Source organism: Hyperolius riggenbachi, chromosome 12 (genome assembly GCF_040937935.1).
Source record: "Hyperolius riggenbachi isolate aHypRig1 chromosome 12, aHypRig1.pri, whole genome shotgun sequence".
NCBI lineage: Eukaryota > Metazoa > Chordata > Amphibia > Anura > Hyperoliidae > Hyperolius > Hyperolius riggenbachi.
In genome coordinates, this window is record NC_090657.1 from 95,117,701 (window position 1) to 95,130,797 (window position 13,097).

The window sequence follows — 13,097 nt, forward strand, 5'->3', positions numbered from 1 at the left end:
ACCCCGGAACTACTCTAAACAAAATACAATAACAAGACTGCAATTCCTAAGCTTGGTGTGAAATCCGTAGCATCAACACCAGGGAACTACCTAAGGTCTGCACGCTCACACGCAAGTATTCACGACAACAGACAAACTAGCAATGCAGCCCGGAGGCTTATGAAGCAGAGGAGACCTTACTGGCACGCCTCCCTCTGATCAGCCAATCCTGGGCGCCGTGGGTCTCCCCTGACATCAGCCAACCAGCAGGTCAGCTGACGGACTTCCTCCTCGCATAAAGCTCCCGTCTATGCACGCGCCCGCGCGCTATGGCAGCCCCCTGCACGGGAGAACGTTCCGTCCTCGGCGTCCTGCACGCTGAACGGATGGATGGCCGCATGGAGGCAGCTGTGGCAGCGGCGCTGTTCGCCACAGCTGCCTCGGATATTACAGTACCCCCCCTTCTAGGCGTGGGCTCCGAACATGCACTACCCAGCCTATCAGGATGCATTCTATGAAACTCCATCCTGAGTTCATCTGCATGCATACAAAAGAGTGGTACCCAGGACCTTTCTTCTGGACCATACCCTCGCCAGTGGACCAGATACTATAAAGATCTACGTACTCGCCGGGAATCCAAATTTTTTTCTATTTCGTATTCCGGCTCTCCATTGACCACCACGGGGTGGGGGGGTACTGGCATCCACATACACTGCCGGTTTCAAAAGCGAAACATGGAATGTCCAACCACCCCTGAAACTGGGGGGAAGTGATACTTGGTAGGTAACATCATTTATTTTCTTAGAAATAGGGTAGGGCCCTATGAACTTGGGACCCAGTTTTACAGAGGGCTGCCTTAGGGACAAGTGTCGTGTGGAAATCCACACCAAATTTCCTGGTGTAAACTTCCATTCCACCGACTGTCTCTTGTCGGCTTGCCTCTTCTGAGTCAAAAAAGCTTTTCTCAAATTTTGCTTCACCTTATTCCAAATGTCTCTCATAGTCTCTGACCAGTTTTCTAGAGCCGGAAAAGGTGAAGCTACCACTGGCAAGGGTGAAAATTTGGGTGATCTCACTGTAACAACCTGAAACGGGGAGAACCCTGATGAGGCAGACCTCAAATTATTGTGGGTGAATTCAGCATATGGTAAAAATCTGACCCAATTGGTCTGGGCATCGGCCACAAAGCACCTGAGGAACTGCTCTAGAGCTTGGTTTACCCTCTCGGTCTGACCATTGGTCTGTGGGTGGTAGCCGGAGGAAAAAGACAACTTCATCCCCAATTGCTGACAGAATGCCCTCCAGAAACGCGAAGTGAACTGGACTCCCCTATCAGACACCACATCCTGAGGAATCCCATGCAGTCTGAAGATGTGGAGGATAAACAGCTCTGCCAGTTCCTGGGCAGAGGGGAGTCCGTTCAAGGGGATGAAGTGTGCCATCTTACTGAACCGGTCGACTACCACCCAAATGACCGTTTTGCCCTCAGAGAGAGGCAGTTCGCCCACAAAGTCCATGGACACATGGGTCCAAGGTTCCTCTGGCACGGGAAGAGGCTGTAAAGTGCCGGCAGGTGCTCGCCTAGAAGCTTTGCTCCTGACACAAACAGCACAACTTCCCACGAACTCCTTACAATCAGTAGTGACGGAGGGCCACCAGACACTCCGATTTAATAATTCTAAGGTGCGAGCCACTCCCGGGTGACCCGCATTCTTATGGGCATGGAATGCCTCCAAAACTTTGAATCTCAAGTGGAGAGGAACAAAAAGAATCCCCTCTGGTTTACCCTCAGGAACTTCTTGTTGAAAAGGACCCAGCTCTGATGCCCAATCCAAGTCAACCTGCGCCCCAGAGGGTTCTGGATCCTGTTCACTAGTTCTAAGCTCATTTACCGCAATGGGAACCTGGTTCAAACAGTGGTCATGACAGAAGGCAGACCAGCTTATCAGCTGTCTGGTATGCCAGTCAATGTCTGGATAATGCTTCTTTAACCAAGACATGCCTAAGATGACCGTGGATGTGGACATCACTAAGACCAGGAACTGTATTATCTCTCTATGCAGGGCTTCCAGCTGGCATACCAATTCAGGGGTCTGAGTTATGGTGACAGGCAGTGAAGAATTTTAATCCGCTCCCCCAGTGGAAGCAACGTAAAACCAAACTGATTGGCGAAGTTTGCCGACATGACATTAACTGCTGATCCAGAATCTACAAAAGCTTCAGTAGTGTGAACCTGTCCCTCCCAGGAGATAGTACAAGGAAGCAATACACGTTTATTACTTAGAGGTATAGCAATATCGCCTAGGGTAGTACCTCCTGCTACTCCTAGGCGATAGCGTTTTCCGCCTTTTTAGGACAAGCTGAAACCATATACCCTTTATCGGCATAGTATAGGCAGAACTTCTCGGCTCGCCGTCGATTTTTTTCTACCTCCGAGAGCTTAGCCTGCCCAATTTGCATTGGCTCGTCAGCTGGTGGAGAGGAAGGCGAAGGAGCTGAGAAAGTACGAGGCGAATTTTCTTGGGGGCTTAGCCCGAGTTTGTTTTTGGTAACGAACTCGTCTATCGATCTTGACAGCCAAAGAAATGGCCTCATCCAGAGTTTTGGTTTCTGGATGACCCAACATTAGATCAGACACTGCGTCAGACAATCCGGACAAAAAACAGTCCAAGAGTGCGTATTGCCCCCACCTGGCTGATACTGCCCATCTCCGAAACTCTGCCGCATAAATCTCAACAGAACCCTGGCCCTGTCTGAGGGTTTTTAACTTCCTCTCAGATGTCACTGCTAAATCAGGGTCCTTGGCTTTAAAAAATTCCTCTACTGAGACCAAGGTCTCATGCCCTGTAGAGAGACTATATGCCCATGACTGGGAATCTCCACACAATAAAATCTTAATGAACGTGACCCGTTGAGCTTCAGTGCCTGAGGAAACGGGTCGTAATTCAAAATAAGACAAGCACCTATGCTTGAAATTACTAAAGTCTGAGCGATGCCCCGAGAATTTTTCAGGTGGGGGTACCCTCGGCTCGATCACAGAAGGGGGAGACACTCAGGTATTAGGATCTAAAAGACGGTTAACTGACTCAGATAGTTGGTTAATCTGGGTCTGTTGAGCCTCCACCGTTTTAATGAGTTCATTAACAGTGACAGTTAACACGTCGACCCTTTGGCAGAGTCCCTCCATGATACTTTATGGTCTGTTGTTCTGTAAAGGTTGGTGTCAGCACACAGAGAGTATCTGATTGTTGGTGATCTGCAGTATCACCAACAATACAGATGCATACTTGATTATTAGTGATCTGCAGAATCACCAATAATACAAGTATGGCTAAACTCTGGACACCTAATAAAGTGTAAGTGATTGGGTGCAACAGTAACTTTTTAATAGTTTGACGAGACCTCACCAGAGGGGCTGGTGAGGTACTATCAGTACACTATGCGTGCACTAGCGTTCAAGCTCCAGCAGGCTGGAGAGTACAATAACGAAGAGGCAGAGTCTCCCGGGGAGCGGGTGACTCAGATTGTACTGTAGCCTTGGAGATACAATAATACTACAATGACGGATACCCTAAGAGAGCAGGTAAATGGAGCTGTACTAGCTTAACAGAACTGTTCCACCAGAGAAGCTGGTGTAACCAATACCTCACCAGTGGCGAGGGCCTACCGGTGAGTAGAATGGTCAGGCAGGCAAGGTTCGGCAACAGAGAGGTAAGTATTATTCAAAAATCGTGAGACAAGAGAGTAATCGGTAATCAGGCAGAGGTTTAGCAACAGGTAGACAGATAGGCAGAAGTACAGGATCAGGAAAAAGATTCAAAGTCAGAGTGCTAGCCAAAGTCGTACACAGGAGATCAATACAATAACAATAACCTAGCCTGGGTGTGAAATCCTTGGCATCAACACCCCGGAACTACTCTAAACAAAATACAATAACAAGACTGCAATTCCTAAGCTTGGTGTGAAATCCGTAGCATCAACACCAGGGAACTACCTACGGTCTGCGCGCACACACGCAAGTATTCACGACAACAGACAAAGTAGCAATGCAGCCCGGAGGCTTATGAAACAGAGGAGACCTCACTGGCACGCCCCCCTCTGATCAGCCAATCCTGGGCGCCGTGGGTGTCCCCTGACGTCAGCCGACCAGCAGGTCAGCTGACGGGCTTCCTCCCCGCATAATGCTCCCGTCTATGCGAGCGCCCGCGCGATATGGCAGCCCCCTGCACGGGAGAACGTTTCGTCCTCGGCGTCCTGCACGCTGAACGGACGGATGGCCGCATGGAGGCAGCTGCGGCGGCGGTGCTGTTCGCCGCAGCTGCCTCTGATATTACAATAAACAGTTAATTTTAAATGTAATGTCTGTTTATTTCATTGAAAAAAGTATGTAGATGTAGTTTTACTATTTGGCCACAAGATGACCACAGTCAAAAACATTTTTTAAACCTGAAAGCGAACGCTCTCGCTTCCAGGAAAGGTATAGAGGAAACTGGTTTTTCATTAGAAAGACGGCGGTCTCTGAAAAAAAGCCGTCAGTCTTTCTAGCGGGGTCTTAGATCGATGAATGGGAACCATGTTGCAATTCATTAATCTCTGGGCTAACGGGGGGCAACATATGCGGGAGCGCGCAGCAGCGCTATAGCAGCCGTCTGGACGTGACAATCACGTCCAGGCGGCATAAATGGTTAACTGGCAGCCTGCTATCTAAACTCTAAAATGTGACCTTGTAGTAGGGTCCTCTGAACTGGGGATAGGCATGCCAAGATGAACTTGAAGCCTATCTAAACAAGACACCACTCCCCACCCACTACAGGGCCATTTTAAGTACTAGATAGCAGGCTGCAAGTTCACCTAATATGCATATTCCCCCAGCCCCCCTCTCCCCCCGGTCACTTTAAGGGTTAAAATCAGTCCCCCCCTCCCCCCAGGGTTTACATGGCAGGCCTGAAGTCACAACACCCCCTCCCCCCGGTCACTTTTAGGGTTTCATTTACAGCCAGGCCACTTTTGTGGTTTACATGGCCTGATGGCAGCTAGGTAAGGCTTCAAGAACCCTCCTACCCACCCCCCCATCAGAGCGGAGCGTAAGCAATTCACTCACCAGAACCGTCATGCAGGCTGCAGGCAGGAACATCTGGTGATTCATTCTGGTGCAGGCAGGGACAGTGTCAGCATACTTCATCTTCCCTTGCAGGCATGGACGCACTGAAGTGACATCCATACCCGTGTCACATGATGGAGCAGCACCGCGCTATGGCTGGCCACGCGCATAACACAGCCAGGGAACCATGGAGATTAGGCCGCCGCCAGAAGGAATCAAGTATCTATTGTCTCCGCTCGGTTGCCTGACTCTCCGCATCCCCACACGCACCGGGGCTGACACTGAGCAGGCAGCCAAAGCATTTGGCGGCTGCCGCGCCCGGGACACAGGACATCTTTGGCTGGTAAGGGGGCCCTTGGGGAGTCTGGGGCCCGGGGGCAATTGCCCCCTTTACCTTACTTGTAGCGCTGGCCCGGCCTATGAGTTAGATGGATGGGGGGCACGTCATGTTAATGCTGCTGAACAAACAGTTACAGACATTCTGCAGTCATGTCTCAAGTGATATTGGGAGAGAAGACATTAACCTGACAGATGACAGTTACAGTACATTACACTGAAAGCATACCTTACATAGCTGTTACTTTCTGGATAATTTTCGTATAATATGAGATGAGGGCTGTTTATTCCTGGACAGAAATTAACCATTTTATGCATGGCATTCTGATTGTCCTATCCTCTGGCAAAGAACAGGTTTTATACAGGACATTACTTACCAGCTTTAGCAGGAAGAGTGGAGCCAGGGATGCGTTTGGCAGTAGGGCATAGGCTTGGATCTCCAGCACTGGTGCCAGCCTTACATTCCCGGGGTTGAGGTTAACAGATGGTGCAGAGGGAGATGTTATCTTCAGCTTCATGGGCATATGTGGGTATAATTTTTCCAGCTGGAAACGTACGTTAGAGTATGAATATAACAAACATCTAGAATAATGTAATTGAATTGCAAAGAGCAAATGACCACAACCATCTGTATATCAAAATTTGAAGTCAACATTTGGATTTAGAAAATATTTTAATAACTGACTCATATTGTTCAAATTGTAACCTAAAGCCAATTCCAGATGAACTACTATACATTAAATGTTGTGCTCCTCAGGGGTAACTCCTACTGGGTCACCAAGTCCTGCAGGGATGTAACCATACATCAAAATGGGTGGTCAATGAGATGCTAATAATTCTGAAGTGATGTAAATTTTACATTAATTTATGCAAATATATGCAGCTTGAAGATGGACCAATCAAATACAGTAGCTTCTGCATTTGATAAGTCTATTCCAAGCTGCAAACATTTGCACACAATTAGCATAACATTTTCAGCAACTTAGAACTATTAGCATCTCATTGACAAGTTCATGTAAATTGTGGACAACGAATTTACTTCCCTCTCATTATTAAACTAAAGGCTCATACACACATCAGACTGCATACATACGAAAATGGCGCCTATGAATAATGGCGCACGGCATTGCCGTAAATCCGTATGCGCTTATTGTTATTTACCATTAAGAAACTTCCATTTAGCCGGCATGCGCTTATCGTTATTTACCGTTCAAGAGCTAACACAGCCGGCATGCGCTTATCGTTATTTACTGTTAAACATTTTAACCTTACCCTACTTGCGCTTATTGTTAATTACCGTTAAGGAACTTCCATTTAGCCGGCATGTGCTTATCGTGCATACATACGAAAATGGCGCCTATGAAAAAGCATCTGTGTGTGCAGCATCTTGCAAAGATTTTTTTCTGATGTGGAGTTCAGCTCCATAGAAAAGACTGTGTAGAGTATGGCTCTCATACTACATGAAGGGTGGTAAGATTGGTCTGTGATCTTTCATTTTCCAAAGACTATAGTCTAATGTGTGTATGTGGCCTAAGGTTTTATTAAAGGCATCCTTTACCTAACTGACACTCTTGGATAGTGCAGTCCTCTTCTTTTTATCAGCATTTAATTCAAGTTCAAATGACAGGAAGTGTCCAGACTACAAATGAGTGAACACTATCAATAAAGCTGCCAACAGCAGTGAAGCATAACATTTTAGTAGAGTAAGGGCTCATTTCCACTATCGCGAATTCGCATGCGTTTTTCGCATGCAAATTCGCATAGCAATACAAGTGAATGGGACTGTTTCCACTTGCCAGGATTCCTTTGCGTTTTTCTGTGCAGAAAAAAATTTGCATGGCAGAGCAATCAGAATTTGCATACCGCATACCGCTATGCGAATCGCATACAATGTATTTAATAGGAAATTCGCATGAGGTTTGGGTATGCAAATTTTCATGCGAATTAGCATAGAAACAATGGAAAAGCACACCAGCACTGTCATGGTTAAATTCGCATACATCGTCATCCATTGATCCGCATGCGAATTTTTACCGCGGCGAATCGCACCGCACAAGTGGAAATGCAGCCTAAGGAGGAGAAGGCAGAACCTATAACAGGTTGTCTGCGGTGTTGCTCACTTCCTTTCCCTATGACACCATCGGCTTGAATTTACGCTCATGGTGTCACAGACACAGGGAGTGTGAGATCATTTATTCTCCTTAGGGTATCCAGTATCAAAAACAAACTGGCAGAGATACTAATCCTCCTTACCCCCTATCTGAAACAGAAAAAAACTGGGGTGGAGTTGGGCTTTAAAGCTGAACTCCAGAGAGAATTAAAGGGAACCAGAGAGGAACGGGGGGTGGAAAAAGAAAAAGATTTTATACATACCTGGGGCTTCTTCCAGCCCCATAAGCCTGAATCGCTCCCACGCCGCCGTCCTCAGCTTCCTGGATCCGCCGGTACCGGGCCCGTCACTTCCGGCGGACGCGGCCAATTGTCCGCATCACAGGGGTTCCCTCCATACATGTACGCATGCGGCTGCGCAGTAAGCAGCCACATGCGTATCTGTATGGGGAGAGCACCCTGTGATGCGGAGAATTGGCCGCGTCCGCCGGCCGACTTGCCGACTCGCGGCAATGACGGGACCCGGTGGCGGCTGATGCAGGCAGCGGAGGAGTGCGACGTGGGAGCGATCCGTGCGTATGGGGCTGGAGGAAGCCCCAGGTATGTATATCTCATCCTCTCTGGTTCCCTTTAAATGGGTTGGGATGTGGCTCCTCCTGATTGTGGCAGTAGAGGAAGGATGAATAGCAATGCAGCCCTGTAGGCTGCTCACACAACGGAAGTCAGGATAGAGGTAGAGTTTGAACCTGGTCTCAGTGCAAGAGGACAACCATGTGATTACTCCTTTTCCTTTTGCTGACTTTTTTTCAACTGTAGTAATTGGGTAGCACTGGTTGGGAATCAGCTATGCTACATGGACAGACAGGGCTGGTCCTGGACTTTCTGCTGCCTGAGGCAAAGATCGTGAAGGCGCCCCCCCCCCCCCCCCCCCATCCTTAAAGCAAAATTAAAGAAGACCGCTTCAGTCCGCTCCTCTCTCTCGTGCCTCCTTTGCCACTCTCCTGTGCCTTCCTTCTGTGCCCCTCTCCTGTGCATCCTGTCCTTCACTTCTGTGTTCTTTCCCCATGTGCCTCCCTTCTGTGGCCTCTCTTGTGCCTCCTTTGCCCCTCTCTCTTGTGCCTCCCTTCTGTGGCCTCTCTCTTGTGACTCCTTTGCAACTCTCTCCTGCGCCTCCTTTCTGTGTCCTATCCCCTGTGCCTCCTTATTTGCCACTCTCTCTGAGTCTCTCTGTCTTATGCCCCTCCTTGCAGTCACTGCCCTCCTCCCTCTCCATGTTTTGATCCCCACTCCCATGTCACCATCTTCCTGCTCCCACTTAGCCCCTTTCTTGTGCACCCCCCCTTCCTTTCGACTGTCATCCCCTTCATTGATTCCTGTTCCCCTTGCCAAGTCCCCCCCCCCCCCAATGTCTTCAATACTGATTCCATTCCAATTCCATCCCCACAGTACGCCCACCATTACTAATTACCTACTGTACGTCCATTACTGCCGGTGGTGCCCTGTATTACCCCCCGCCCCATCTGCTGTACATAACATTACACCCACACGACCGACCGTGAAGAAAGCCTGAGTGAGGCAGCAAAGAGACTGACTCACCGGGGATGGGGTCTCCCTCAGGGTCTGGCGAAGGCGATGGGCGGGCGTTGGGCATCCGCAGGCATCCAGCATGCATTCTGCACTGACTGGCAGGCAGGGGACAGACGGCTGCAGCGGCCGCGGGCATGCTCCATCCATCTAGCATCTCGCGCTGGCGGGCAAGGCCGGTGAGCGGCGGTCAGCGGCAGCCAGGCTCATAATAATAGTCACGGTCACGTCGGCGGCGCTCGGTGACTGACCGTGACAATCAGGCAGGGCAGCAGAGCGGGCGGCAGCCGCCACCATCAGCAGGCTTAGGCAGCGTGCAGCCTTGGAGGAGACAGTAGAGCATACCTCCCAACTTTTTGAGATCAGAAAGAGGGACACTTCAGCCACACCCCTGCCAAAACCCTAATCACGCCCCTAGTCACGCATAATGTAATGATTTTTTTTAGGAAAAATAGGTTTTATTATAAGTCAATCCACTCTGGCCCTTTCAACCCTGGTTCATTTTCCTTCCTATTTACATTTGAAAATAAGAATTATATCAATTTAAAGGATGGGGGAAAAGTTTAGAGTCAATTAAACATTTTTTTTCAGCAGAAAACTATATATACTTAAAGATCTGTACATCAGTCCTGAAAGGGGGACTGTTGGGAGCTATGGGGAAGCAACAAGTGTGTATGGGCATCTATTTTAATGTAAGTTTTGGGATTAAAATGTCACTGAATAAGCATTTATAAGTAGATGATCCCAGGAAGCAGAGGTCCCAAGCAACTCAGAGAAAGTAGTAAATGACACATAGGAGGCAGAGATTCCCATCAAGTCATTGATTAGCACCAAGCTGACTATTTGTGAGGGTCACATTCCATCCCCATCAGGGGAGGACTGGGACCTTTTGGCCTGGGGGGAAAACACAACCTAGAGGCCCTTTCACGGCAGTCACAGCCCAAAGCCATATCTTTTTTGTGAGCAAATGTATACAGTGTAAAGCAGCATTACATGAAATTACATAGATTACACCCCCCTCCCTCCCAGCAACCCAGGCTTGGGGTAAAAAAGCCTATTAGCAGTAATCAAAAGCCTGGGTTGGGGTGACTGCCAATCAGGTTATAGCAGAAAGCGCAATTGGAGCTGGAGTTATAACTCTGTCTTACAATAGTAAGTTAGTTGGTTTCCCCCAAAACAAGTCTATAGTGAAAACAGACTATGACTATGGTAGGATTATGCTCAGGGCCGGATTTAGGGCACCAAAGCAGCAGACTCACTGGTGCAGCATTTGCAAGCTTGCAAATGCTGCAATTCCGGGGGATCAGGAGAACGCATGATCTCCCTGCTGCCAGCCACCTGTGCAGCGGCCACCTTGCTCTCTGAGCACGTTGGTGTTGTAGCGTGTGGCTACAGACTTGGACAGCATTGGAGACAGAGGGGAAGAGGAAGCTTTTGCACTGGAGATGAGCAGAGAAGTGAGAGATACTGGTGGCTGCTGCGGTGTGGAGGCAAGCTGTACTGAAAGGGGGGGGGGGGGGAGGGAGGGATTAAGGGAGTCATCTGGCTACCTATACTGGAGGGGAAGGGATCATCAAGCTACCTATACCAGAGGGAAAGAGGGGAGGGGTCATCTGGCTACTGATACTGGAGTGAATAGGGGAGGTAATCTGGCTACCTATACTGGAGGGAAGAGGTCATCTCGCTGCCTATACTGAAGGGGGGCGGCTGGTGACATTGGCCTTGGGCGGTAAAGAGTACAAATCCGGCCGTGCTTATACTGGGTACACACTGAGATTTTCTGGCAGATTTATTGTCAGATTGATTATTTCCAACTTGTCCAATCTGATTTCTAAATTGATTTCCGACCGATTTCTGATAGAAGTGAAGGGAAGGGGGGCGGAGCCGACTGGAATGGCTTGAGGACGTGTCTGAGCAGAGCTCCTCACTCTCATGGCAGTAAGAGCCCGTAAGCCCGACTAAAACTTGCTGTTTTTGCACCAGAGGGTATGGGAGGCAACTCTAAGAAGAAGGAGAGCACTACGAAGGATTCTAAAACTAAACACTCTACGCAGCAATCCGTAACGAGATACCTGCGCTCGTTGGACCCGACCCAAAACAAGATGGCGGAGGCTTCCACAAGTAAAGGCGCCAAAGGCCCGGACGGCGCAGACGCCACAGCGAGATCCCTGAGCGAGATACGCGATTACCTACACAGCCTTCCTACAAAAAACGACCTAGCAGACTTGGCTGACAAGATTACTGCAGCTACCCGCGCTGAATTGCAGGAAATCCGGGCAGAGGTATCAGACCACGACAGCAGATTGCTGGTACTGGAGTCTGGATTATCAGAGGCCCGCACCGAGCTGGCGAAACTGAGAGAAGCACACACACACCAACAGAAGGTAAACTACCTCCTTAGAACCGGAATGGAAGATTTACAAAACCGGAGCAGACGGAATAATATCCGCATAAAAGGCCTTCCCGAAGCAGTAGAAGACCAGCAACTACTAGCTACACTCACCTCCATCTTCAATGGCCTACTGGGCAACGCCCCAGATGACTACATCAAAGTGGACAGAGTACACCGGGCACTGCGGCCTAAACCAGCAACCGGAGAAACACCGAGAGATGTCATCTGCAGACTTCATTATTTTGGAGTCAAAGATTGCATCATGAAAGCCGCCAGGAACCGGGTGGAAGTCATCCACGAGGGAGCCTCCCTAGGCCTATACCAGGACCTCGCGCCCAGTACCCTCGAGCAAAGGAGAGCCTTGCAGCCGTTACTTAAACATGCCCAGGAGCACGGAGTAAGCTATAAATGGGGATTTCCCTTTCAAGTCTCTTTTAGCTGTCAGGACAAATCCTTCATCCTGCGCCAACCAGCGAAGCTTCCCGAGCTTTTTAAGTGCCTGAACTTACCTTCGGTCGAAGTTCCAGACTGGCAACCGGAGCGTGTATCCATCGGCCTCCCTCAACGTCAGAAACGGCAACGAGCTAACCTCCGCAGACAACAACCGGAGTAGAGAACCCTGCCTGTACCCTCTGGACTCAGATAAGTACTCTCGCAATTCTTACACTTTTGTTTATTGTACGGATGGAGGGGATGACAGACTCCCGTGTTGGCCAGATATCACCCATACATGCGATCTCCTACTTAGGTGCGCATTACTACCAATCATAGAGTGGCCTCCTCGGACCATATCGTACGACACTCCCTGCTCACTGGCCTACTTCATCGGAACTGTGTCGTAGACTACACTCTAAGCTAGGCCCTCGTGGCCCCACAAGGCTAAGCTAGCGGTTACAGCCCTTTGCCTGGGATGGGAACGCAGTTAGGTGGGGTGGGCTAGGGATTCAGTGCTGGATCACCGGGCACTTTCTATCAGCCCATCTTCCCTGAAGGGTCTAAAATAGGTTTCTCGAGCAGTCGCCCTTTCCCGCCAGTCGCCAACGCTATACCGGACACAGATGTATATACCCTGAACTTCCGAATACTTTTACACTATATGTTATACAGCCCTGGGACGCGCCATCTTATGCCCTTGCCAAGCTCCCCCTGCTATGAGACGTGGACTGCTACAGGCTTGGTCAAAGCCCACCATGTTTACTATGCAGATTAAACATTTTTATTCACAGGAGATAGGAGAGGGGTTATACACGGTATCCCCCACTTGCTGTACCCCGGTAACAAGACCGCCCATAATGGTTAACTGTGACGCGCATAACCCCTTGATACCTGATTGTTAGATGACCCGTTGATCTTGATGCTACAGTTGTATTCCTGTCTTTTTTTTTTTTCCCCCTCCATGCTAATACTAATGTATGCTATGCCATGCAGAGTTGTGAGAGTTCTATAAGAACAGCCATACTATGTGACCTAAATCTGAAAGCTTACGGGATAATGTTTGTTTGAGAGGTGGGGAGCCAGAGACCTTGCTACTTTTATTTCCAACTCTCTTTTCTCATCTTACTTCTGCTATCCTACTGCTTATATCATACACTTTTC

The 13,097-nt window shown here is 49.0% G+C and overlaps 1 protein-coding gene across 16 annotated transcripts in view; it reads right to left on the minus strand.

The window, feature by feature from the left end:
* The window catches only part of LOC137542461 (bactericidal permeability-increasing protein-like), a 353,798-nt gene that overhangs the window by 52,176 nt on the left and 288,525 nt on the right, over nt 1-13,097 (minus strand). For all 16 annotated transcript variants that reach the window (XR_011025439.1, XM_068264385.1, XM_068264382.1 and 13 more), the window contains one exon: nt 5,794-5,961. Coding sequence is in view for 15 of the 16 variants with exons in the window: in XM_068264385.1 (XP_068120486.1) it covers nt 5,794-5,961 (168 nt within the window). In the remaining variant the exon portion in view is untranslated. The remainder of the gene's footprint in view (nt 1-5,793; nt 5,962-13,097) is intronic.